General features: G+C 38.3%; 1 protein-coding gene across 1 annotated transcript in view; it reads right to left on the bottom strand.

Moving 5' to 3' along the window:
• Nucleotides 1-1224: 1224 nt before the first annotated feature.
• The window catches only part of Rragd (Ras related GTP binding D), a 42490-nt gene continuing 18027 nt past the window's right edge, over nucleotides 1225-25687 (bottom strand). Inside the window, exons 2-7 of the mRNA XM_027928275.2 lie at nucleotides 22203-22498; nucleotides 16392-16591; nucleotides 15258-15372; nucleotides 13992-14134; nucleotides 9431-9579; nucleotides 1225-4042 (exon numbers count right to left, since the gene is read on the bottom strand). Coding sequence (XP_027784076.2) covers nucleotides 3891-4042; nucleotides 9431-9579; nucleotides 13992-14134; nucleotides 15258-15372; nucleotides 16392-16591; nucleotides 22203-22498 — 1055 coding nt within the window. The 3' untranslated portion in view covers nucleotides 1225-3890. The remainder of the gene's footprint in view (nucleotides 4043-9430; nucleotides 9580-13991; nucleotides 14135-15257; nucleotides 15373-16391; nucleotides 16592-22202; nucleotides 22499-25687) is intronic.

The following is a 25687-nucleotide window of genomic DNA, read 5'->3' as shown; positions in this document are numbered from 1 at the left end:
CCTCAGCCACACACACACACACACACACACACACACACACCTCAAAAATAAAAGTGTAAGTTCAATTTAGAATGATTTATCTGCATTTCCATTAAGTGAGAACTGATTAATCAAAACAAATTATACTAAATAGCCGGTCATGGTGGTACATGCTACATGGGAGGCTGAGGCAGAACATCACTTGAGCCCAGGAGCTCAAGACCAGCCTGAGCATACTGAGTATAATGAGACCTGCCTAAAATTTTTTTTAAAAATTGAAAAAGAGAGATTACTAAATAGACCTCAGAGGGATGATGAAACAGTGATATATGCATGTGGTCAACCATCCCTCAAAAATGAAAGGCCATACTTTCTTTTAACTGAAGAGACCATTCTCTTCCCAGAAAGCAGAGTTATGAATACACTTGAAGGAAAATGAAAGCCATACCAAGTCATGAACATGCTTTTAAATTGGCAGTTAACATTCTTGAAAGCAAAGGTTTAACAATCATTATAAAGGATGTGCTGCTTGAAGTAAAACATAAACTATACCTGACTACAAATTACCTGCAGTCTATACAAGTCAAATGCACACTATACTTCAATTATCATGACAGTTCAGCTGTTTTTCTGGAATATGGACAGAGTTGGTATATAACCCATATATAACAGTAGTCCTGTGATTTTTTTTTTTTTAGTCATGATATGCTTTTTAGTTGTTTTATATTTAAGGGTCCAACGTATATATTGTGTTCATAAAATAACATATTTGTGAATGTTAACCAGTTCTTTATTTATATTCCTTCAATGACACTCCATACTAGTCATTCACATTAATTTACATCACTGAAAATAACCAAAGATGATAATTCACAGTCTAATTCACCTCTATGTAGAGGTTTTAAATGACTCAAAATGATAAAGGACTACCTCGCTCTAGAAACCTGCAATCAAGTTTGCAAGCTTCAGAGTCAAACAAAAATGTTTCAGTACAGTCACCACTATAGCCACGTTTGGCCTTTCTGTTTTGGGGGCTGTTAATTCATGATGCAAACACAGGCTGTTGCACGTGGCAGGCAGGTCTACATCCCCAGCTGTGGACTTTTTGTTTATAACCATGTTTGAGTACAAAATGTGGTGAGACACACTGCAGTAAGCAAACTCCCATATCTAAATAAAATGCAAAAGGATTTGAAAAGGTGTTGCAATTCCAGTTGAATAAACTTGAAAAACTGAACACTTAGACACAGTTCCTACATCTGTTTTTAATTAAGAGATCATTGTCACACACGGTTTGAGGCAGTCATCTATATTAACATGTCATCTATATTAGCATGTGATTAACCAAAGAGTGCACTTACTACCATGAATGTGGGTCCTGTGTCACAGATTTTTTTTGCCTTTCCCCCAAAGAATCATTTACTCTTGAAGTAATAGGCTTTTAAGGCACATTTTAATAAAACCCATCATATACCTAGCTTAAAAATGAAAGTTCCACCTGGTTCTTAAATATATATACATTGATATATTTAACATGTGAATTACCATATAGACAAGTGTCTCTATCTTGACAATAAAGTAATGTTAGAAATTTGACTCTGTATTTGCTTATTCAAAGAGAAACATCCTGTAAAAAATCCTAGAGAATTAGATTTGTAAGAATAACCCACGTTTCAGACCCGTTGGCAAAAGTCCAATAGGAGATAGCTCCAGAAATCAGGAAAACTTCCCTGGAACCCTGACTCCTGCTCAGCCAGGTTTGTGAGCAGAAGTCATGAGGAAAGGGAGTTAGGGTGCCTTAGTGATTTTTAGACTCTTGGGAGGCTCAAACCTTAAAGCCCAATCTGCTACCAACTTTAATTCCAGCTACCATCTTTGAAGGAATAGGACTTTAGGGAGAGGAAAGAGAAGTTGGAAAGAAGCCACTGAGAGAAGTGGGAGAGTTCAAGGACAAGGTGCTTTAGGGACTTTATATATTTTGCTAGGACCAGCTTTGATAACCCTAGGAGGCTCTGTTTTAAACAAATTATTTTTTTAATGCCCCACAAGCATGCTATAGAGTGCTAACCTTTGTATAGAAAGAATTATTTATTTGGAAACCGGATGCAGTGGTGCACACCTGTAATCCTAGTGATTTGGGAGGCAGAGGCAGAAGGATCTTGAGTTCAAAGCCAGCCTCAGCAACTTAGCAAGGCCCTAAACAACTTAGTGAGATCCTGCCTCAAAATACAAAATAAAGGGCTAGGGATGTCTCTGTGGTTAAGGTCCCCTGGGTTCAATCCCCAGTATGAAAAAAAAAAAAAAAGAAAGAAAGAATTATCATGGAATGGTTTGGCACAGGGCTCAGGAGTAAAATGTCCCTAGGTTTCAATTCCCAGTATCCACTTCCAAAAAAGATCAAGATTCTTGATTTCCTACTAATCTAAGTTAAACACAAGTGAATGAACTTCATAGAAAAAAATTGCACAGCAGACTTTATCTTCTTCTGGCCATCCTTTTCCAACTGATTGTCTGGGAGTTTCAAGATGGCTCTTCAACTTTGCAGAACATACTGGTTATTAATTGACTTTAGTCACAAGGTGGGGACAGGCAGAGGACATCAGGCACATTATACAGACAAAAAGGTGACTCAAGTTGACAAATGGAACCAACAGGGTTAAGCTCTATGGTGGAGATGGGAGATTTGCTCCATTCACTGTGGTCATGGAGCAATAAAAAACTAATTCCAAATAAAGATTTTAAATGTAGCACAATAGGCCATTGAACAGGAACTAAACATAAATCGTATATGTATTTTTTTTAGTCTTCAGCTCTCGATTGCCTACATTTTGGGAAACTTTTTGGCCTCTGATGTTATGTTAACCCCACCTGACAAGGACAGAAAAGCCTCCAGAAACCCTGCCTTAGTGATTGTTATTTTTCTCCATGATCTGCACCATTTTGGAAATCTGGTCCCCAAAGTTCTAAAACAGTAATGCAGCAAAAAAGAAAAAAACCTACCTGTGTAAAGTGACTACAGAGGTGTATGCTGAGGTAAAGAGCTGTGGGGAGCTGGGTGCAGTGATGCATGCTTGTAATCCCAGCAGCATGTGAGGCTGAGGCAGGAGGATTGTGTGTTCAAAACCAGCCTCAGCAACTTAGTGAGGTCCTTAGCAACTCAGTGAGACCCTGTCTCTAAATAAAAGGGCTGGGGATGTGGCTCAGTGGTTGAGTGTCCCTGGATTCAATCCCTGGTACAAAAGCAACAACAACAACAAAAACTGTTGGGTAGGGAAGCCCAGCCATGGTGATATAAATTTTTATATAAGTTTGGTGATAATATTATTCTACAAAAATCTTGCTTATATCTGTATTAGGGAATAGTTCTTATTGCTCCTGGAACTTACAGCCCCAATCTATTCCAGCTCCATTAAAAAATTACTTCCCTCAATAATTAGTAGTAAAGACCCCAAATATTACAAAAAGTCATTACCAAGCTAACATTTTGGATTAATTTCTGCTATATGGATATGGACTTCAGTAGGCATGTTCTTGATACCATGTACAGAAAAGATCTTAGAAAAGTCAAAGTTCAGTTCAATAAGGAAAAAAAAAAAGTGAAAAAGTGCAACATATGTACAGTTCCTGGCAGTTCTCACATGGTATTTTTCTGACTATTGACCATAAAAGTTTACATTTGTGTAATGAAAGTACAGGGGATTTCACTTCATGGTTAATATACAAGTTTTTGCTTCAAAGTGCTTACTTTATTTTTAAAAAAGAGAAAATCAAGAGGGTTGCAGGAACTTTTTTTTTTTTTTACAATGAATCCGTGTCATGTGTACCAATCTTCTTCCTCTTTCTTTAGTACAACATGGTGCAGCAGCCTCATCAAAAAGGTCTGATTTCAAAAGATGTTCCTGAAACTTCACCTACAGCAGCACTCTAGGGGTCCCATTAGGGGTGGCTCCTTTTTTCTTCTGAAGTCGATTTTGAACCTTTCGAGATTTTACTACTTTCATTCTCACCTCAAAAACTTCATGTATGGCTTTCCGGAAGCAATGAAAATTATAATCAATAAGCCCTGGAGAAGAGAACAAAAATATTTATAAATGCCATGCAGAAATAATCTCATGTCAGCCATGACCAGGACAAGCCAGTAGAGGGTGATAGAGGAGCAGCTATAACCTCACAGCCAGATTTCCCCAAGAGGTCTGCTGCTGGGCTGTGGGAATTGCAGGCAGTCTTGTGAAGGTAAATTTTTTCCTGAGGAAAGGTTCCAATGTATATTGTATATACCACATTTTCAAAGGCATCTATGACCCAAAAGTATTTTGAATTTCTTTTTTTTTTTTTTTTGGTACTGGGGATTGAACCCAAGGGCTCTTAAACACTGAGCCACATCCCTAGCTCTTTTGTTTTTTGAGATAGCGTCTCACAAAGTTACTGAGACTGTCTTTGAACTTACAATCCTATTGTTTCAGCTTCCCAAGTCACTGGGATAACAGGTGTGTGCCAGCCCAAAAGATTTTAAGAACCATCTAACTGCACACTTTTTTTTTTAACCTTTCAGAATTAAAGTTTAATACAATTAAGAAATAATAATACCAAAAGGCATTAGTAAATTGACTCTGAATGGAGGCAGACCCTGATTTGAAGTGCAGCTGAGATATCGAAGTCACAGTATATATCAATCTTTTTTTTTTTTTTTTTTTTTTTTGAGCTTGGGATTGAACCCATAACCTTCCACATGCAAGGCAAGCACTCTACCAATTGAGCTATATCCCCAGCCCTAATCAATCAATCTTTACTGAATATCTATTATATTTAAACCATTCTCATAAACCCTAGGGAAAGCAAAGTGCCTGATTCTGGAAACGGTATTAGTCACCTCATGCCTGCTCCAAGCTCAGGAACTCAATAACCAATGACACAAAAGTTCAGCTTTTCAATAATAAGTAAATTTTAAATGGAGAAATAGCAAAAGAGAATCTTGTTTATGATTTTATAAATAAGTCAGCAGTGTGAAAATGTAGCAGAATAAAAGATAATCCAAAATCTGAAGCATTTTTCATTCTCAAAAGTAAAAGCGTTGAAAGCAACATTATATTTATACCAAAGATAAAGTGGTTGGTTCTATTTGCCATCTTTAAATTTACTGGCCCAACAATTATTTCCATCTATCATGTGATGCTTCCAGAACCCCATCAAAGAAAGAAATGGAATTCCAGTCAAGGATGAAATTCTTCAACTCTGTATTACAACTAACTGCAAGTGCACGGGCAAGGGGGACAACCATCTCAGCTTCTAGAGGGAAAGTCTAGGTAGTGGTCCCTGCTGCTGCTGCTGCTGCTGCAGAAACAATGACCCACAAATGCAGACCCATTCACAGCAGATTTCCTCAAGAAAAGACCTGTGAGACAATCAGGGGGAAAGTAATAAAAAATAAACAAGGAGCAAAGAAATTCTCTTTTTTAGTGTAAATCTAACTAGGAAATGTGAGAACAATCTCAACATTATCTGCTGATATGTAAAATAAACTTTTACAGAAAGAAAGCTCAGCTCAAGGAATCTGGCTCAAGCAAAGGGTACAATTAAATGATCAACTTGAGGAGATTTTAGAGACATCCTATAGGTAGATCTTGAGAAATCTTAACTCACTCATCTTCACACATTTCAAAATGAGACAGTAATCTTGCCGTGTTAGTTTTAAAAGGTTCACAAGTGAGGTTTTTTAAATGAAATAAGCATTCATAAAAAGTGTTTGCTAGATCTGCCCTATCAGGAAAGGCAGTTGAAAATACAAGAACAGAGATGTGAACAGCATAAATACTACCATCACCTCCATCCACACTTAATACAGTCTCACCTTCTCAGATTCAGCAGTTCCCAACCTTAGCTGCACCTTAAAAACATTCAGGGAACTCGAAGAAAATAACCAAAAAAAAAAAAAAAAACTAACAAATCCAAGTCCCTCTCCCATAAGTTCTATTCTAACATCCTGAGGAAAGCTCAGACTTTCTTACTTTTTAACCTTTCCCAAGATGCCTACGTCTTCCACCAAAGCCATCACCAGGTCATTAATAAAAACTCAGAAGGAAACCAACATGAGAAAAAGTCAAGTGTAGATTATTGGCACCAACAGGACTCAAGAATAACAAAACCAAATATCCCATGTATTACAAGCACTAAATTCTCTTTAAAGATACTCCTGGTAGCTAGAGTGATCAACTCATTGTGTTCACCTGGGACTTTCCCAGTATCAGCACTGAAGGTTTCCTGTCCCAGGAATCCCTTTGGTCCCAAGAAGACAGATATGGACTGGCCACCCTAAAAAAGTACATATGACAAGGTCAAACATTAAATGTACCCATTTTCTTATATTCTTAGTTATTACATTAAAACTCATATTTATTTCCACTTAGCTTCATAAATTTTTACAAAATCTGCTTGTTGTCAAATGATCCCACTATCTTCAAAATTCCATGACTCTAATATATTATCTGTTTTTGCTTTCAGCAAGAGTAAAGGAAACAAAGATTAAAGGATGAACACCACTTCATTAAAAGTTTTTGGTGGGGGAAGAAACAAGGCAACTTGGTCAGTCATAGTTTAGGAATAACTTATGGAAGACCCGTGTAATAAACTCCTGCTTAAATCTAGTTCCCCAATCATAGAGGGATATTAAAGTCAGTGGGCAAAAGTTTAAGGAGAAGCCACACACCTGAAACAATAGCAACTTGGAAAGAGGAAGGAAGATCACAAGTTAAAGGCCAGCATGACCCTGTCTCAAAGTTAAAAATAAAAAGGACTGGGGATATTGCTCAGTAGTAGAGTACTCCTGCATCCAATCCTCAGTACCAAAAAAAGAAAACAGGAGAGATGCTACACTATCAAGCTCAAGGTTAGCATTCTAGTAACAAGACATAACAACAATCCAAACCACTTATAGTAGCACTCAGACATCACTTCTGTGTGGTGCTCTTGTCACAGTGCATAATCTCCACTGTGTAAAATCAGCAGACATTCTACATAATGAAAAGTCAAGGACATGAGAAACAAGAAGCTGTCACAGACTGGAAAAGATCAGAAGAAAAAAATAACTAAATCAAGTTGGGGATTCTGGGATTGAAAAGAGCATTTGTGTGAAAACTGTTGAAATTTGAATAAGGTCCATAGTTGAGTTAATAGTATTATATTGCCATTAATTTCCTAGTTTTGAAAATTCAGTTTTAGTATGTAAGATGTGAGGGAAGGTGGATAAGGAGTATATGAAAACTATGTACTATTTTTGCAACTTTTCTGTTAAATCTAAAATCATTTCAAAACAAACAAGAGGGCTGGGGTTGTGGCTCAGTGGTAGAGCTCTTGCCTGGCACATGTGAGGTACTGGGCTCGATTCTTAGCACTGCACACAAATAAATAAATGAGTAAATAAATAAATAGTAAAGTCCATTGACAACTAAAATAAAATCTATCTGAACATTTAAAACAAAACAAAACAAAAAAAAGATCTCCAGGTAGGGACTGTAATTCTCCCTAAACTTTAGAACCTGCCATTGGCCTATGTGGTTTTGGAAGAGAAGGCATACTATTTGCATTACTTCTCTTTCTCTTAGCTTTGTGAAATATCAACCATCAATAAATCTGGGAAATAACCTTAACCAACAAAACAGGCATACAGTGGTTAAAAACACATGTTCACACATAAAACTGCCTCTATAAGTCCCTGACTGCCCACTGGTTGGGGAAGCTTTTATTTTCTGGGTCTGAGTAAAATCATATGTAAAATAATATATAGTCCTATCTTCAGAATTCCATGACTCTAATAATATATTATCTGTTCTTGCTTTCAGCAAGAATAAAGGAAACAAAAATTAAAGGATGAATACCACTTTCTTGTTTCTTCCCCCATCAAGAATTTTTAATTAAGGATGAATACCACTTAATTAAAAATTCTTGGTGGGGGAAGAAACAAGGAAACTTGGTCAGTCATAGTAAACAGGAAAAATACACAGCTTCAGGAAGAAGAAAGAAAATGCAAATTTAAGTAATATACTAGTTTTCAATGGTAAACTTCTTAAAATCAGAACACAGAAAACTGAACACACTCATTATCTCTTAGCAGCATAAATCCATACAATCTTTCTGATGGACATTTTGCAAATATGCATTGTAAGCCACCATAACACCCCTACCCTTTACCACTGAGCTACATCCTTGGTCCATTTTATTTTTTTATTTTGAAGCAGGATTTTCCCTTTTTGGAATCATGATACTATCACTGTGTTTTGAAGATCTAGTATTATGAAGGTGGGGTACACTGGCACACAGCTGTAATAACAGATAATCCTAGCTACTTAGGAGGCTCAGGCAGGAGGATCCAAGTTCAAGGACAGTCTTGGCAACTTAATGAGACCCTATCTCAAAATAAAAAATAAAAGGACTTGGAAGGTAGCTCAGAGGTAGAGTACCCCTGAGTTCAATCCCCAGTACTGCAAACATTTTTTAAAGAATAAAAAATAAGCCAATCCCCCCCGCCCAAAATGCCCAATATTTTCTCTGATACAAGGAGTGTGACTCAAAGTAGGATAGGGAGGGAGAGCATGGGAGGAAAATTACCTCTAGATAGGGAATAGAGGTGGGAGGAAAAGGGAGGGAGAAGGGGACTAGCTAGATGGTGGAAGGAGACAGTCATCATTATACAAAATACATGTATGAAGATGTGAATTTGGTGTCATCATACTTTATATACAAACAGAGATATGATAAATGGTGGTATAAAGGTATATTAAGAATTGTATGCAAAAAAGAGAGCTTATGAATAATGGCATAATCTAGCATGAACATATTTTATATACAGTTATGAAAAATTGTGCTGTGAATGGATAATTATGAATGCAATGCACCCCACTATTGTCATTGTATGTAAGAAATAAAAAAATAAAAAATTAAAAAAAAAAAAGGATTGGCATATAGCTCAGTGGTGGAGCATGCTGAGTTCAATCCCTAGAACCCACTTCCCAACATCACAAAGATATACTTTTTTTTAGGCTAAAAAAAGTCATATACCGTCTAGCTTTAATGCTGTATGTCTTGCTGCTCCCTCCTTTACATGAAGAGACTAAATGGTCACACCGTCACCTAGACCTTCCAGAGGGAGACTGAGGGAGAGTCTCCACCCTTAGCACAAGCTGGGGAGTCCTTTCCTGGTTCAGACACAGCCCGGGAACCGTGCCTGGCTGAATCCTCAGGTCTACTTCACCTCATTGCAATCACAGCCACACCACTAGGGGGCAGGCAGGTTCAGTGAAACCCCACCATCTCTGAACTACCTGAGGCCTGCCTGCCAAAAGGGCCTGTGACTAAAGTCTGGAAGCTTCAAGGGCATGCTGTCATTCACTCATATTCAACAAGCAAGGAAGGCAGAATGAATTGAAGTGCTTCTTTTAAATCACATTTAAAAAATTACCTTTTCTTTCAAAGCTTTCCTCTCTGACAAAGCAAACGAGAGCCAGGAACTTTGTCACCTCTTTTAAATAAAGAACAGTTGTATTATTCAGCTTTATAATGGCTGTTGATTCCTTGTCATAGGGGGTTCCTGCTCCATCTTCTTTGAGACTAAATGGGGACAGAAATCAAAATGTATTTGATCATTAAGAAAGAATTAAAAATTGCAACCCAGTAATAGAGACCAGCTTTAACACAGAGAAAATGATGTCATTTACACTTGCAGTGCCATTCAGCAAAATATCTCAGTGAACTCTTCTCCCCTCCACAGCCAAGGGCTTCTTATTTTCTCATGGTAGAATAGCCAGGCTGTCAAAAGCATGATCTGGTGAAAGACCAAGAAAGGCTGAAAAACAATTAGAGTCTAAAGAGACATGACAGCCAAATATTGGACTGAACCCTGAACAAGGGGAAAAACTGCTATAAAAGACAGAATTGGGACATTTGGTAAAAACTGAATATGGGTTTATGTATTAAATAACAAGAGTAATATAGCCAGGCTAAATCTGCTCCACTTGCTACTTAAACCATGGTCCTACAGTGAATGTCCATGTTCTTAACAGATACATGTTCAAGTGGCCAAGATCAAAGAATCAAGGTCTGAAACTTACTGTCAGATGGTTCAGCAAAAACACACAAAGAGTATGTATTAGGAAAAAAGAATAAACATGGCAAATTAGTAACGACTGGTAAATCCCAACATGGATATAAGATTTCCTGTAGCTTGAAATTTTTTCAAAATAGTTAAATTAATATGTTGGTCTATTTTCTTAAGAAAAGGTGTAGTCTGCAGACAGATAAACCTGGGTTTATACCCAGCTCTTATTTATCATGTGAACTTGGACACGTTTAGTTAACTTCTTTGAGCCACAATTTCCTCATTTATATACTGACAGCAATTACATCAAAGTTCCCTAAGTAAATAAATATGCATATATGATTCTCAGTATAAACCTGAGAATCTATAAAATGTACAAAGAATTTTAACTGCTGTTATAATTAAGATGGTTTTGATGACAGAAACTGAACCCGCGAAAGACACTGGTATAATCAAAGAGTTGTGAATACTTCCATCATAGGCAAAGGACATGTCCCATAGCCTTCCTTTTATCTGCAGCTGTATACATTTTGATGTATATTTACTTCCCAAATCTATGAATAACTGACCAGAATTTTCACTTAACTGGAATTGTGCTAAATCTTATCAAATTCACAGTAAGAGCTAGCATTTATTAAACATTTACTATGTGACATACACCATTCTTAGTTCTGACCATGCATTATCCAATTTCTGCCAGAAAAATCCTCTAAGCTAGACACTGAAGAAACTAAGACTGGAGAAAGAAAGACAACTTGGACAAAGCTGGTGACAGAGGTGGAGCCAGGACCTCAGACCTGATCTGATTCATACCAAAAGCCAATGCTTTAATTTTGTAATATACAGGGGCTAGGATGAAAGGCTTGATTTAACGATGAGCCTGAATTATAGAGTATTTTAAAGGAAATGGAGGGGGTTTTTTGTTTGTTTTTTTGTTTTTGTTTTTGTTTTGAAAGTATTTTAAACTGGTCTCTACAGGACTACTTAAAAGTAAATTTTAAGTCTAAGCTAAGCTACTTGGGAGACTGAATTTCTCTTGCTTATAAGTAATGCTCTAAGAGCAATAAACTGAAACATGTAAAATGTTTTACCCAATGAAGAAAACTGCATTTAAAATTTTCAAGTAAATATAACATTTGAATATATAGATAACAAACATTTTGTCTATTAATAAATAGCATTTAACAAAACACAGGAAAATTCTTAGGTAATGTTAAATAAAAAAAAACAGGTTATAAAATTATATATACAAAGTGATCTCATTATACTTAAAACTACACAGAGAAGTAATAATAAAATATATAAAAAATGTAAATAGGGCTGGGGATGTGGCTCAAGCGGTAGCTCGCTGCCTGGCATGCGTGGGGCGCTGGGTTTGATCCTCAGCACCACATACAAATAAAGATGTTGTGTCCACCGAAAACTAAAAAATAAATATTAAAAAAAAATGTAAATAGTGACTGTCTCTAGGTGGTAAGATTATGGGCTATTTTAATTTTATTCTTTATGCTTTCATAAAAGTATACATACTATAATATATATTAATTTCACAATGAAAAAAAGGAAGAAAACAACAAACTAATTAGGGGGAAAAAAAAAAGCCAGGCATGGTGACTCACACTGTAATCCCAGCAACTCAGGAGGCTGAGGCAAGAGGATTGCAAGTTCAAGGCCAGCCTCAGCAACTTAATGAGACCCTGTCTCAAAATAAAAAAAATTAAAAGTGCTGGGAATATAACTCAGTGGCAGAGCACCCCTGAATTCAACCCAGTACCACAAAACAAACAAACACAACCAAAAAATATCCATAAAATTACAAGTAGAAATTGGTGAAGTTTTGCAACTACAACTAAGTTCTACAAGTTTTCATCTACAAGCAATGAATACACATAACAAATGGAACTTATTTTAAAGAGAGAGAGAGAGAGTGTGTGTGTGTGTGTGTGTAGAGCTCTGAGCAGAACCTGAGCTGAGATTCCTGAGGCACCACCTTCAACACCGGTCCTTTGCACTGGGCAGCTGGGAAAGAGGATCAAGTCCTCCAGTTACAGGGCCACTTCCTTCCTAGACTATCTAAGGGGGCAGGGCACAGTCTCCACAAACATCCCCACCCGGCCCCTTGCTGGTTAACTGGGCAGGCTCACTGCTCCAGCAAAGAAACCCCAGTGCCCACAAATCATTTGTGACCCAGACTGGTTCTTCCTGAATCCTGTGGTTCTCGGGAACATTGCACTCCACCACAGAAAAAAATCTGATGGTAAAGCCCAGCTTCCTCCTGCTAGCCTCCTCCCTCACCCTGTTTGTTTTAGCTGGGTAAAAGTAACTCTGATTAACAGCATTTACACAAACAACTTACCACTTACGTCTAATTACCATATGGCACAATAATGATCATGCATGTCATTAAATATGTGCCAGATTAATTGTGTTGTTCATTGTACTTGATTACTACAGCAATCTAGACCATAATCAGGGTTCATTCAGCTCCACGGCTCTTTCAAGGTCATCCACTTATGGCTTAAAAATAATAGGATACTTCAAGCTAGTAATTTTGGGAAATAGGGTCTATTTTTAAAGCATTTAATAATAACAGCAGTAATAAATTATGGCAGCTACAGTTTATCCAGGAACTACCACCAGGTCAAGGCACATTGTGAGCCTAATGGTTCCACCTTCACCACAATCTTACGAGGTATGGCTTACCCCATCCATCAGGAAGGGACTGTGTTGTGTGTTTGTGTGTGCAGGAGTTGGGGGTGACAGTCAAGGGAATCTGAACTGAGTGAGCAGAGGAGTTTTAGGCAGTGGAAGACAGAAACAGATTGACACTCTCACAGAAGTTGACAGAGGAGGCAGAGTACCAAGAGAGGCAGGTCACAGGCAATGAGTGCAGAGGAAGATGGACCAGAGGTTCAGCTTGTCCACGACAGGACGACAACCTAAGGTCCAGTATCCACAGCAACATCCTAATATCCTAAGAAACAGCTAGTTCACACTCAATCTATACAAGACTTGTTTGGCAAATGTATAATTAATTCAGAACTGTTTCTATCTCTGATAATACAATAAATCTTCCCCACTCTTTTTCTATTTATTTAATTATTGGGCACTGGGGAATGAACCCTGGGATACTTTACCACGGAGCCACATCCCCAGTCCTTTTTTTAAATTTTTATTTTGAGGCTGGGTCTCACTAAATTGCTTAGGGCCTTGCTGAAGTTGCTGAAGCTGGCCTTGAACTTGGTATTCTCCTGCCTCAGCCTCCTGAGACACTAGGATTATAGGAACGCACCACTGCACCTGGCTCACTGTTTATTTGATATTATTTTAAGTGTATAAAACATTTCTAAGAACACAAGACCATACAACTACTATTAATAAGCAGATAATGTCGTTTGCTTAGTTTTATAATTCTTTGCTGGCCACAGAAAATCAAAAGTGTATTTAAAAAAAACTCAGCAGTTATTTTCTGTAACCAAGAGGATTAATAGAAATGTTAATGACAGAGTTTAAGGATTAACTTATATCCACAGATGTTGACAGATTTTTCAGCAGAGGATCAGGAATCATTTAGACTTGAGTTCAAATTCTATTTCTGTTCCTTATTGACAATGGGAGCATCAATTAGAAACTTAACCACTGTAAACTTTAGTTTACTCATCTGTAAAATGGGTATAGTAAGTAATTCCTGTCTCATGGAATAGTTGAGAATTAAACTATATGATGCATGCAATAAAGTTATTAGCATAATGCCAGGCATTTGCTCAATAGTTGTTTGTTATTATCATTGCATGCTAAGTGGTCTATTTACAGACCTTGGTCATTTAAAACAAAAGTATTAAAGTCAAATAGATAAATGCAAAGTGTCTAAGAAGTTATGAAAGGGAAAGATGGCTTAATTGCCATTTATGAATGTTTTACTTACCCATAAATACAAGAGATGTCAATAACCACATCTATCATATCACAGCAGAGCTCATAGGTTTGCATATCCACTGGAGTACTATCAGTTGCAATGTAAATTTTACTGACCACATCAAATAGAAACGCCTTTTCAATTCCAGAATTCTGAAACAAAAAAGATGCTGCCTTAAAGTGATAGCTGACTTCAAACTGTGTACAGATTACATAAAATTATAGGCCAGACCCAATATAAAATATAAATGAGCAAAAATTAAGCTACAAATAATTTAAGTTGCACCACTGCATTACAACTTAAACTTATTATCTTAAGCTTCATAATGGACTTACAGAAGAGATGAAAAGGAGGGTTACTGCAAATTATTTATTGTAGCTAAACAAATTGGGCACTATTTCCTAACTCTTAGGACTCTTTTGGCACATAATTCATACAGTGTTAAACAAATAAAAAGTTATTCAAGAAGGAGTCATCACCAAAAGCAAGTGTAATGGTTAATTTGAATTGTCAACTTGATTGACAATTCAATGAAATGCCAAGGATCAAGAGGATTATGGTGTATCAATGAGGGTGTATCTAGGAATGACTGGCATGTGGGAAAGCCAACTAAAATGGAGACCCTCCCTAAGCATGGGCAGCACCAACCAATAGGACGACTTGGATGAAATAAAAAATTGAAAGAACAAAGAAGCAGATGGCATATGCAAGCTGGATTCCTCTTGTAAGGGTTCTTGATTGCTGCTGCAATCGTCTTGAGGATTGAACTCTCACTTCTTCACTATTCCAAAGCAGATTCTCCAGAAGCCGTTGATCCCTCTTGTTCTGGGGTTCCAGCCTCTTGGACTGTGCAGCTACTGGTTCTTCCAGCTCTCTAGCTCGCAGTCGGCCATTGTGGACTATCCAGCTTCTGATCCCACTAGTCAACCTAATAAGTCCCACTTTTATAATTATACTTCCTGTTGACTCTGTTTTTCTAGAGAAACCTGACTAATGCAGCAAGCCTTATGCTCTCTATCTCTGGTAGGGTTCTATTAACGATGATGAATGCCCTCAACTTGAATAAACACTCTACTTAATGCCAGTGAAGTAACACATTTTCGTTTTGGGAGTTAAACTCCAAAACTGAACAATATCAAGGAGTAATCTTCAAAAATCATAATTAAATGATCTTGAAATGATGTAAGAGCAAACAGAAGTAAGACCCTTTTCACTTTTGCAATGTTCCTCTCAAATTCTTCAAATGACTATAACAGGAGTAAATTATTTACTTACTGAGATAAAGATGTTTAGCAAATTCTCCAGAGTTGGGAGCTGTGGAATCAGTTTCTGAACCACTTTGCTAAAAGCTTCAAATATTGAATGATCATATATGCTGGTCAGATAAAAGCTGAAAGAGAAAACAATATTTCATCCATATTTCTCTTTGAAGGATAGTTTGCTTAAGCTATGGTATAACACCAATAGTCTCCCTTCTGTATCTACAATCCTAACACACAAAACTACTCCCTTCAGAATTCACAGTAACCTTGGTAAAAAACGAGTATGTCTTAATAAGCCATTCCACATCACCTTCCCAAGTGCCAGAACTGTACCTGTTCTATTCTGCTGACTGGCAAGCTTAAAAATGCATCCTTATTTGCCTTTGCCAGGTTCCATGCATTCTGCAAGAGAATCTGCACCTGATAGTCTTTATGCAAGCCTCTCAATGTCTAGCCTAGTAACTTAAATTATTGACAATGAATCATATAACTTTTTTTATTCTCCAATTTGCAAAATGAATTGTGTACTACACCACCAAAGAATGAAGAAGTTGTTTTCCTCTAGGTATTTCTAGATAAACTATTTTTAGACTACTCCTTTATTTATGTTTATAGATACTATCATATTTATCAAGAACTGTAAAATTTAGCATCAATTAACTTCCTGAATTAGATTCGTAGGTTTTGTTATATGTTCTTTCACCTGAGGGAAGAAGCTTAGCTTTGACCATGTGTTAAAACAAAACACTACTTTCCCTAAGGATTAGAATTAGCATGTGCAAGACGGGCACGCCTATAGTTCCAGTAACTTGGGAGGCTGAGGCTGGAGAACCACAAGTTCAGAGCCAGCTTCAGCAATTTAGTGAGACCCTATCTCAAAATAAAAAATAAACAAAGGGCTGGGATGTGGCTCAGTGATTAAGCACCCCTGGGTTCAATCTCCGGTAATGGGGTAAAAAAAATAATAATAATAATAATTAGCATGTGCAAAACTTGTCTTTCCTAAATCCTATTTCAGTGTCTATAGCACAAAACAGGTAAAGAAGGTAAATTTACAGCCTGTTCCAAGCCAATCATGGTGAATGTGGAGCCCAAACCTGCTTTTTCCCATCCTTGACTAGGACCCCTGAGGGATTTCTGCTCTCACCTGAGGTGGATTTTTTCTAATCCAGCATCTGCAAGGTCATCGTTTGCCCTCTGGTGAATATCTCTTTGAGTTTCAATTTTGTGGTCATCTGACAGACCATCCACTTTATGAATAAACACCTCGAAGTTGATGTCGGTGTTCACCTTGTAGGCCCTGGTCACCGTGAGGTGGAGCCTGGCCAGGGCTTCCATGTAGTCATCCTGGGAACAAAGGCAACGCCTGTGAGAGGAGGCTGCTCCACCCTCCCGAGCCTACCACGTGGCTACTGTCCTTCAGAATGTCTTGCAAAGACTCCCCTTAGAACCTGGTCTCGTGGAATCTAAGCTTGAAAACCTAAGTTGTGTTAACAAACAGAAGAGAAGGCTAACAAAATGCAGCTGATTTAGGCAGCTGTAACCTAGGCTGATGATCACAAAATATCCGAGTTGTAGTTTCAGAAAGAGAAATGACCTCACACCACCTCAGTCCTTCCCTGCAATACTGTCCTCCCCACCTTCCAAGTCTCTTGGTGAACCATGAGGAACCATTAGAGATGGAGACACAACAGGGATCACTAGGAGAATGGGGAATGGGCTCAGAGAACAATTTTAGAAACACTGGATGAGAGAAGTCAGCATACCCTGGGCCACAGGCCCCACCTTGTCCTCAGGGTCCCACCTGGTTTTTATAAGGAACTTACATTGGAACAGCCATCTAATTTGTCTGCATGCAGTCTGAGGTTGCTTTCATGACACTAGGCAGAGTTGAGTCGCTTTCCTCTGTGGAAGCTCCTCAGAGACAGTACAGTATGCAAAGCCTCAGCTATATTACCATCTGGCCCCTTACAGAAAGCTTTCGGACCCCCAATGTGGAGTAATTGCTCCAAACAGCGCGATCTATTTTTTTCTCTATTATGACAATGTAATAAATACCTGTGTATCGATCACTATTTAAAAAACAAAGCATTAACACCAAAACCCTGTGTATTTCTCCCCATTCTCCCAACATAGCTCACTACCCAGCCACTCAAGGCAACTACTACCGCAAGTTCAGTGTTTATTTTCACTCATCTCTTTACACCATACACATCTGCATCCCCAAACAACAGACAGCATTCATTTACATTGTTTAAAGGTTTACTGAAGTGGCTGGGCAAGGTGGTGCATACCTGTGATCCTAGTGGCTCAGGAGGTTGAGGCAGGAGGATCACAAGTTTCAGACAAGCCTCAGTAACTTTGCAAGACCTTATCGCAAAATAAAAATAAAAAAAAAAGATTTGGGGATGTAGCTCAATGATAGAGCACCCGAGTTCAATCCCCAGTGCCACAAAACAACGAACAAAAAAATTTATAGAACTATCAAGTTGTATGTATGCCTTTTTCATTCAACATTACATCCAGGAGCTTTCATCTCTGTTAAGTGCATTAACTCTAGCACATAACTCTTCCTTTTAAGGACTCTGTGACATTTCATGTAATGGGTGGTCTACAATTTATCCCACACTTGCCTGTTGATGGACATTCCAAATGTTTCTCAGTGGTTAGCACAGTGGTAATGCGAATACACACTACCCTGCAGGCTGATTCGGCAGGTCACAGCACCCTGAACGTGACCAGGCAGTGTGTGATGGTGCCAGACCCTTGCAAACACCTGGTGTTGTCAGAAGCTGAGTTACTGCCAGTTTGAAGGGTGTGGACCGGTCTTGTTTTTATTGCAAAAAAAGGAACTTAAAGGACTTTTCACAACCACGCTCATCGCCCCCATTATGACTTCAAATCTGGAAAATACAGAAAGCCAATTTAACAGGATGTTTTGGGCATTCTTCTGTTCTCCAAACTAAATCAATAAAAATGCAGCCCTAGTCTCTAGGTAAATCAAAATATTAAATATACTAATAAGGTACTATGAAGAAAAGAACACATACCCTCTGAAGAATTATTCAAAATGAAAGGCAAATAGCAGACACTGGGCCAGCAGATTAAGCATTAAATAAAAACTACCATTACTACTGTACAGCTCCAATGGTTGAAATTCTAGAAAAAGCAACTAATCACCAGTGACAAAAAGCATTTCAGTGCTTGACTGAGTCTGGGCATTACAGGGATGGTCTGTGAAAGGGCCCAAGGGGACCTTTGTGGGTATAGAAATACACAGTCTTGAATATAAGGTGATTACATGACATTATTATGTGCTTAAAACGAGTGCATGATATTGCATGTATATTAATACACAAAAGAGTATTATTGCTTTCATCTTTAACTGAACAGGAAGTTAAGGGAACAGGTCTATAAGCAAAGTAACCCAACGTCTAGAGAGGATCACATCTCAAAATATTAGAAACCACCAGTCTAAACTCCTTGCCAAGCCTATAATATGGTCTCATTTCCAGCTAACTGGTAAAACAGCACAGAGCCTCAAGGGCCAAAAACGAGGAACTGGGAGTATAGCTCAGTGGTAGAGTGCGTGCTTAGCATGGGTTCAATTCCCAGCTTTGAAGGAAAAAAAAAAAAAAAGACTAAAATTGACATTAGAAAGAAGAAAATTCTCCATTTATTAGAACAGAGGATTGCAAATGATTTTTCCCACTGTTATTGTTTCCTATGACAAAATTTTAAAAATAAGGTAAAACATACTGTCTAGTTTCTACTCTGCAATTAAATCTAGGATTACAGGCAGGTAGGTCATAATCACCACCAACAGGGTCAAGTGGAAATTCTTTGGAATCCAAAGACTTCAGGAAGAGAGGGACATTCTGTGGTCTCTTCTGGGGATGGAAGAGTTACACTGAGCTTGTGGGAAATCACTCTTGCTTTCATTCGTTTTTATTTCACAACATTCTTTGAGGACTTAATTTCTCCTTGGGGATATATTTATCTGGAAATCCTGTGATTGTGAGAATTCACAGTCAAAAAAATAAAAACATGAGGTGTCAGACCAAAAGAACGCTGCTTAGAAATAATGGAAAGGACATCCAAGTGCTGTCGAGAGCCACTTCCCTAAAATCTGATTTCCCTAAAGCTCATAATCATGAAGATTCCTGCAAACATGAAAAAGTAGTATATAGGCTCTGACTCTGGTTTTTAGATTATTCTTCATTTTTAGTAAATGATAGCACTCAACAGAGTTTTCCTACTTCTTCTTTTTCAGTGCTGGGGATTGAACCCAAGGTCTCAAGCATCTTCATCAAGTATTTTACCACTGAGCTATGCCCCCAGACACCCTGGTCATTTTTAAAGTGTAACTGTAAAAGATGAATTCAAGCATTCTTATTTATACCTTTCTCTGACCTACAACAAACAAAACAAAAACCTTAAAACTAAAATAAGCCAAACAGAAGGTCTGCTTTTCATGTTCAGGTAACATTAAAACCAAATACAGTTGAGATCTAAAATTAAAAAGTGTACTTTTTAGCCAAATTACAGTCATATAATAAATACTTAAGATAGATTTGCATTGGAAATTTGAATTCCATAAATGCAAATTGCTATATTAGCACAATATAGTATTTAAGTAAGTTTTTACTAAGTCATTGTGTCTCGAAATGAGTCATTTAGTTGGAATCTACTTACTATGGCCAGGACTAGTACTACAGCTACCTAATTCAACAAGTACAGGCACAGGATTGGGCAACCCAAGGGGAAAAGGGAGCTTAGAAGAGATGACATCCCCACACCTTGGAGCCACACTCCCAGGCACTGTGCACACGCTCTATCCATTCCCTTGGGGTCCAGGCAGGTCTGAGACAGGAAGGCAGAGGATACTGCCAAGGCCACAGATGGGCCAGAAAACAGGTCAGTACAAGTGGGACAGCCAGGAAAGCAGCTGCTGACAGCAGGCCCTAAATATGATTCAGGTGTCTACAAGCACACACAATACCAGCATTTCTGGGTGGGACAATGGGAGGGTGAACTGCTGTCCATAGATCAGGCATTGGATTTCCAGTTTCCCCCCTCCATACTTCCACCCTAAAAAACAGCTGCACAAGTACAGTGTGGCCTCTTGGAACTGAAAGGCTGTTGAAAATTTCATTATTATATTATATAAATAGGCACCTAGTTCCTGATCCTTTCAGGCATGAGCAGTTTCTCAGAAAATGGTTTTCCAAGTGTGGTCTTAGAACCATGATAACCAACAGTCTCTATAACCCCTTCCTCTCTTGAGGGAAGCCATCCATGATCCATGTGAACTATGCATGAACTAAAACGATATTGAAGCCATCAGGCAGGAAAGCCTGGTATAGGGAACTCCCAGCACTAACCCTGCTGGTCTGAAAATGCCTGGTTCATGTGGCTTCCTATCCAGCCCCGGCACAAGTTCAGCAGTTTCAGAGATGGGGTGACCCGCTGGAGCCAGACAGCCTCTCAGGGATGGGTGTGGCTTGCCAAAATGCCAATCAACCTGTTTACTGCAAGACCCCTGCCATACCAAGAATTGGGGCCCTTTTCCAGTTGTTCAGTTCCAGCTCCTATCAGGACTGGAAGACCTATCAGGCGCTCTGCTTTTTATATCTAATTTCTGGTTCTGTCTCTATTTCTTACTAATTATTTCAGACATTTTATTTTTTAGGCGGCTCACACCTCCTGACAGGAACCTACCCTGGTGGGGTGCTGGGCACCCTGCAATACTCCCTAACACCCCTGGGCTTCTGGAAGACCAGGTGATCACACCAACAGCTGCCTAACGTGATGGTAGGTATGCAATTTCAGAGAAATGTCAGGGAAAAAGGGAAATACCTGAACTTCATAGATGATTTGGCACACACCTAGAGGATCTGTTGCCTTTTACTCCCCAACAGCTGTAAAACCGTCAGTCTATGGGAGAGCCTGTGGTCTGGGCCTCAAGCCGCAGACACTGTGAAAAAGTGTTTGCAAGGCATCAATACCCAAACCCCAAAACAGGCACCCTCCCTAAAACCGATCTGCCAGAAAAGCACCAGGTCTGTTTCCTTTTCCCTCCTCCCATTTACAGACATTAGAGGAGAAAAACCCCAGGGTATAGAAACCCAGGTGTCAAAGAGCCAGTTTGGAAGGCTCATGTGAATCTCACTAATAGCTGGAGAATAGAGCCCTTCACCAGTCCACAGAGGTTCCTTCTTCTTTGCTTCCAAGAAGGTTGAAGGAGAACCTAATCAGGCTGTCTGTTGGTAAACTACTTTTCAACCCAAAACTGGGTGATGTAGGGGATATAACTTGGAAGGACTGAAAATAAGTGGACAAAAATGCTATGATAAAACTCACCCTGTATCTGCTACTTATTCATGTGAAGAAAGTTTGAATATCTATACAAACCCAATTGATCCAACCCCAGCTTATTCTAGCATGGATATATAAATTAAGTGGAAAAACATCAAAATGTCCATCTTAGAAAAGATATTTATCTCAAATTTTACTTTTTAATAGTTATCTATTAAAATATGACAGTTATGTCATAATTGTGTGTTAGTGATAATTAAAACTTGATTCAGAAGAAAAATGTTCACTTAAAACTTTACCTTCGCAGGACATGATGTACATTTAAATATACACTTATATAGATTGTTGGTGTACAGAACCTGTGATCTTTTACAGATGTCTGCCAAGGGGATCCTAGGGAGCGTGACACATATTTGGGGTCCTTGGCCTCTAAAGGTGGGTTGGCGGTTGTTTGTCAGGCTGGAAGAAGGGAGCCTTTTCTCCTTTGCAAAATCTGAAGACCATGACTAAGAAAGACTGGTTAAGTAGAAAGGCCTATTCTGGATTTCAAAAACCAAACTGAAGCCATCAGAAATGAATGTGGGGAGATGTGGGGGCTGCAGGGCTTCAGGGCCATCATGCCAGAGGCATTGAGCTGTACCTGAGAGTCGATGACAAATATCAGTGCTCCCGTTCCTCTGAAGATCATCTCATAGTCAAAGGTGGGGTCAAAAAAGTCAATCTGTCCTGGGAAGTCCCAAATCTGAAAATTGACAAAGGAACTGTTGGAAACATCTTCCCGGCATATCTTGTTAGTACTCTCCAGGAACAGCGTTTCGTTGGGTGACATTTTGTGAAAGACAACTTTCTGAATAGACGACTTGCCGCTTCTCCTCAGGCCCATGAGCAGGATTCTCGGCTTCACCTCAGTGCTGAAGGGATCGCTGAAGTCCAGCACTGCAGAAACCACAAAACAAGAATGAGAGTGAGTCGCTTTCACAGTGGTTAATTAGAGGAGTTTCACTTCCGCCTCCTGCGATTCATGACTGACAGAAGATGCTGTCCTTCCAAACACAGTCCTAACTACACCACCCAACTTGTGAAGGGGGCAGTTCCTGCAAGTGCAGAACACTGAAAGATGCCCCCTCCCCACCTCAGGCCATTCCCAGAGGGGCAGACACCTTTATGTATAATTTCACATCTCAAGCAGGTACTCTGGAATATGAAGAGCAGAGAGTCCCCAGAGCAGACTGTCCATGGAGAGAACTCAGGTCTTAGCATTCTGGAGTAATATCCTTCTGTGCGACATCATCAGAGTCTCTATGCACTAGAGGGATGCTTGTTTATTTGATCTTCACCTCTTTGGTTCCGCTCTCAGCCACAAAGTCCTGGAATATGGACATGGACTGAATGCCTCAGATTCAGACTATGTCAAATAGCAGGTGTCAATTTTGTGAGAGGCGGTCTTCTCCCAGGCCTACCCTGGCTCTAGGCCAACAGTAAGTAGCTATTAACCATACAGAGCTATTCAAATTTAAATTAACAAAATGAAATAAAATTAGAAATCTGGATCCTCTTTTTTGACCTAGAGTCATAGAAAGTACTTGGTACCTATAGTAGCCAAGTTCACAGACTCAGAAAATAGAATGGTGGATTATGGAGCCAGGGAGGGAGAGGAATGAGGAGTATTGAGTACAGATTTTCGGATGGGGAAATATAAAATGAGAAATGTTATATTATGTGTATTTTACCACAGTAAAAAGAAATTTAGTTCCCGTTTCACTACCCCTGCAAGTGCTCAATAGCCACATCTGGGGAGTGGCTAACACAATGAACAACATGGATACAGAACATGGTTGTCATCCAGAAAGCTCTCAGGTCAGCACTACTACAGCCCTTGGTAATAAGAATCCAATCCTAAAATTCTCTACCAAGAATCCTAGAGGGAGTAAGTTTACTGAATAAAAGTAGGAATTGGTATAAAAGTTTAAAACCCAAAGGGGTTTTCTTTTCTTTGTGTTTGAAACATATAGTGTTGGTTCCACAATGTTCTTTAGTCCTCCAGAGCCACTTAATTTCTAAGCAGCCTTCATGTTTGACCAAAAGCATGTACATTTCCTAAAGAAAAGGAAGTGTAGCCTAGTGGTTAAATGGTAGGGCTCTGAAGGCAAAACTTGGGGCTTGAGCTAGCAGACCTTGGAAAAGATATTTAGCTTTTAAGACTCTGTTTCAAAATAAGACAAGTTGATAATGGGAATAAATATCTCACAAGATTGTTATGGTAATTAAATGAGATCAAAGACCTAAAATAATTACTAAAAGTAAGACTCAGCAAAGGGCCAAAGGTTTTACACATATAAAAGAATGAAGTTGGATCCTTACCTCACACCATATACAAAAATTAACTCAAAATGGACTAAATGCCTAAAATGAAGAGCTAAAACTATAAACGGTTAGAAGGAAATACTGGTGTAAATCTTGGTGACCTTAGATCAGGCAATAGTTTAGAACCATTTAGATCCTTTTCCCAATGGTTTTTTTAACTATGACACAAAAAGCACAAGCAACCCACAAAGGGGCAGGGGGAGGAAACTGGGCTTCATCAAAAATTTAAAAAGAAAGTAAAAAGAACCAATGTAATGGAAGAAAACATTTGCAAGTCATATATGTGATAAGGTCTAGTATCCAGACTAAATTAACAACTCTTACAATTTAACGCAAAGACAACCCAAGAAAAAATGGGCAAAGATCTAAATAGACATTTCTCCAAAAAAGATGCTTCACACATCATTAGCCATCGGAGAAGTAAAATCCAAAACCACAATGAGATGCCACTTCACACACACTAGGGTTGCCAGAATTTTAAAAAGACAGATAGTAACAAGTGTTAATAAGGATGTAGAGAATTGGGACTTTCACACAGGCTGGTAAAATGCAAAATGTTACATTTTGAAAAACAATTTGGCAGTTCCTCTCAAGTTTAAATATGGAGCTACCATATGACCCAGCAAGTCTACTCCTAGAAATACACCAAGAGCTGGGGTAGAGTGCTTGCCTTGCATGCACAAGGCGCTGGGTTCGATCCTCAGCACCACCAAAAAGAAGAAGAAGAAGAAAAAAATGCACCAAAAAAAAAAAAAGAAAACATATGTACCAGTAAAAACTGTACATAAACTTATAATAACCAAAAAATAGAAACAAACCAATGCCCATCAACTCTCAAATGGGTTAAATAGAATGTGGTATATCCATACTATGGACTATTACCGAGCCATATGAAAGGAATGAAGTACTGATTCATGCTAAAATGTGGATGAACACTGAAAACACTACACTATATAAAAGAAGCAAGACACAAAAGGTTTCATATTGTATGATTCCTTATATGAAATGCCTAGAATAGACAAATCCAGAGACAAAGAGATTGGTGATTGCCAGAGACTACAGAGAAACAAAAATGGACAGTAAACATTAATTGGTATGTGGTTTCTTTGGAGGAAGAATATGTTCTGGAATTAGGTAGTGGTGATGATTGCATATTCGTGAATATACTAAAAACCACTGAATGATAAACTTTAAGAAGACAAATATTATGTATACTATGTGAAATATAACAATTTTTTAAAAAAAGCTTCATGAAAGACCAAAAACATAAATACATAAAAGAGCCCTCATTAAAGATGAATTAAACTTAAACTTAAAGATGAAGTAAAGAAACAAACATCTTTTAAAAAGAATATAAACAAATATAGAGATAAATCTGCATTAAATTATTTTTCTAAATGTCTTTTTGGTTTCCTTCTGTATTATACCTATGTCTTTCTCTGTTCCTGGTCTCAGTCTAACCATAATCCAAGAGAGACTGGAAAGTAATCTTTTATTTCTCTGTTGTAACTAATAGTGCTCCTCACCCAAAAACCCTGCAGTTACCTAAAGCACATGTTAATAATTGACAATATCTTTGTAAATTTCATTTATTATATATGATATTTTGACATTTACATTTGCAATAGGCATAGGTAAACACACAAATTTCAGATAAAACAATGATTAAATAAAGAAAAAGGAGATGAGATATGCATAAATGGGACTCCATGTCCTGGTTTGGAGATGAGGTGATTCCCCAATAGCTTTTGTGTTAATGCA

This window comes from Marmota flaviventris, chromosome 6, assembly GCF_047511675.1.
Source record: "Marmota flaviventris isolate mMarFla1 chromosome 6, mMarFla1.hap1, whole genome shotgun sequence".
In the NCBI taxonomy this organism is placed as follows: Eukaryota; Metazoa; Chordata; class Mammalia; order Rodentia; family Sciuridae; genus Marmota; species Marmota flaviventris.
Note: the sequence above shows the minus strand (reverse complement) of the source record. Positions and strands in the feature narration are given on the sequence as shown.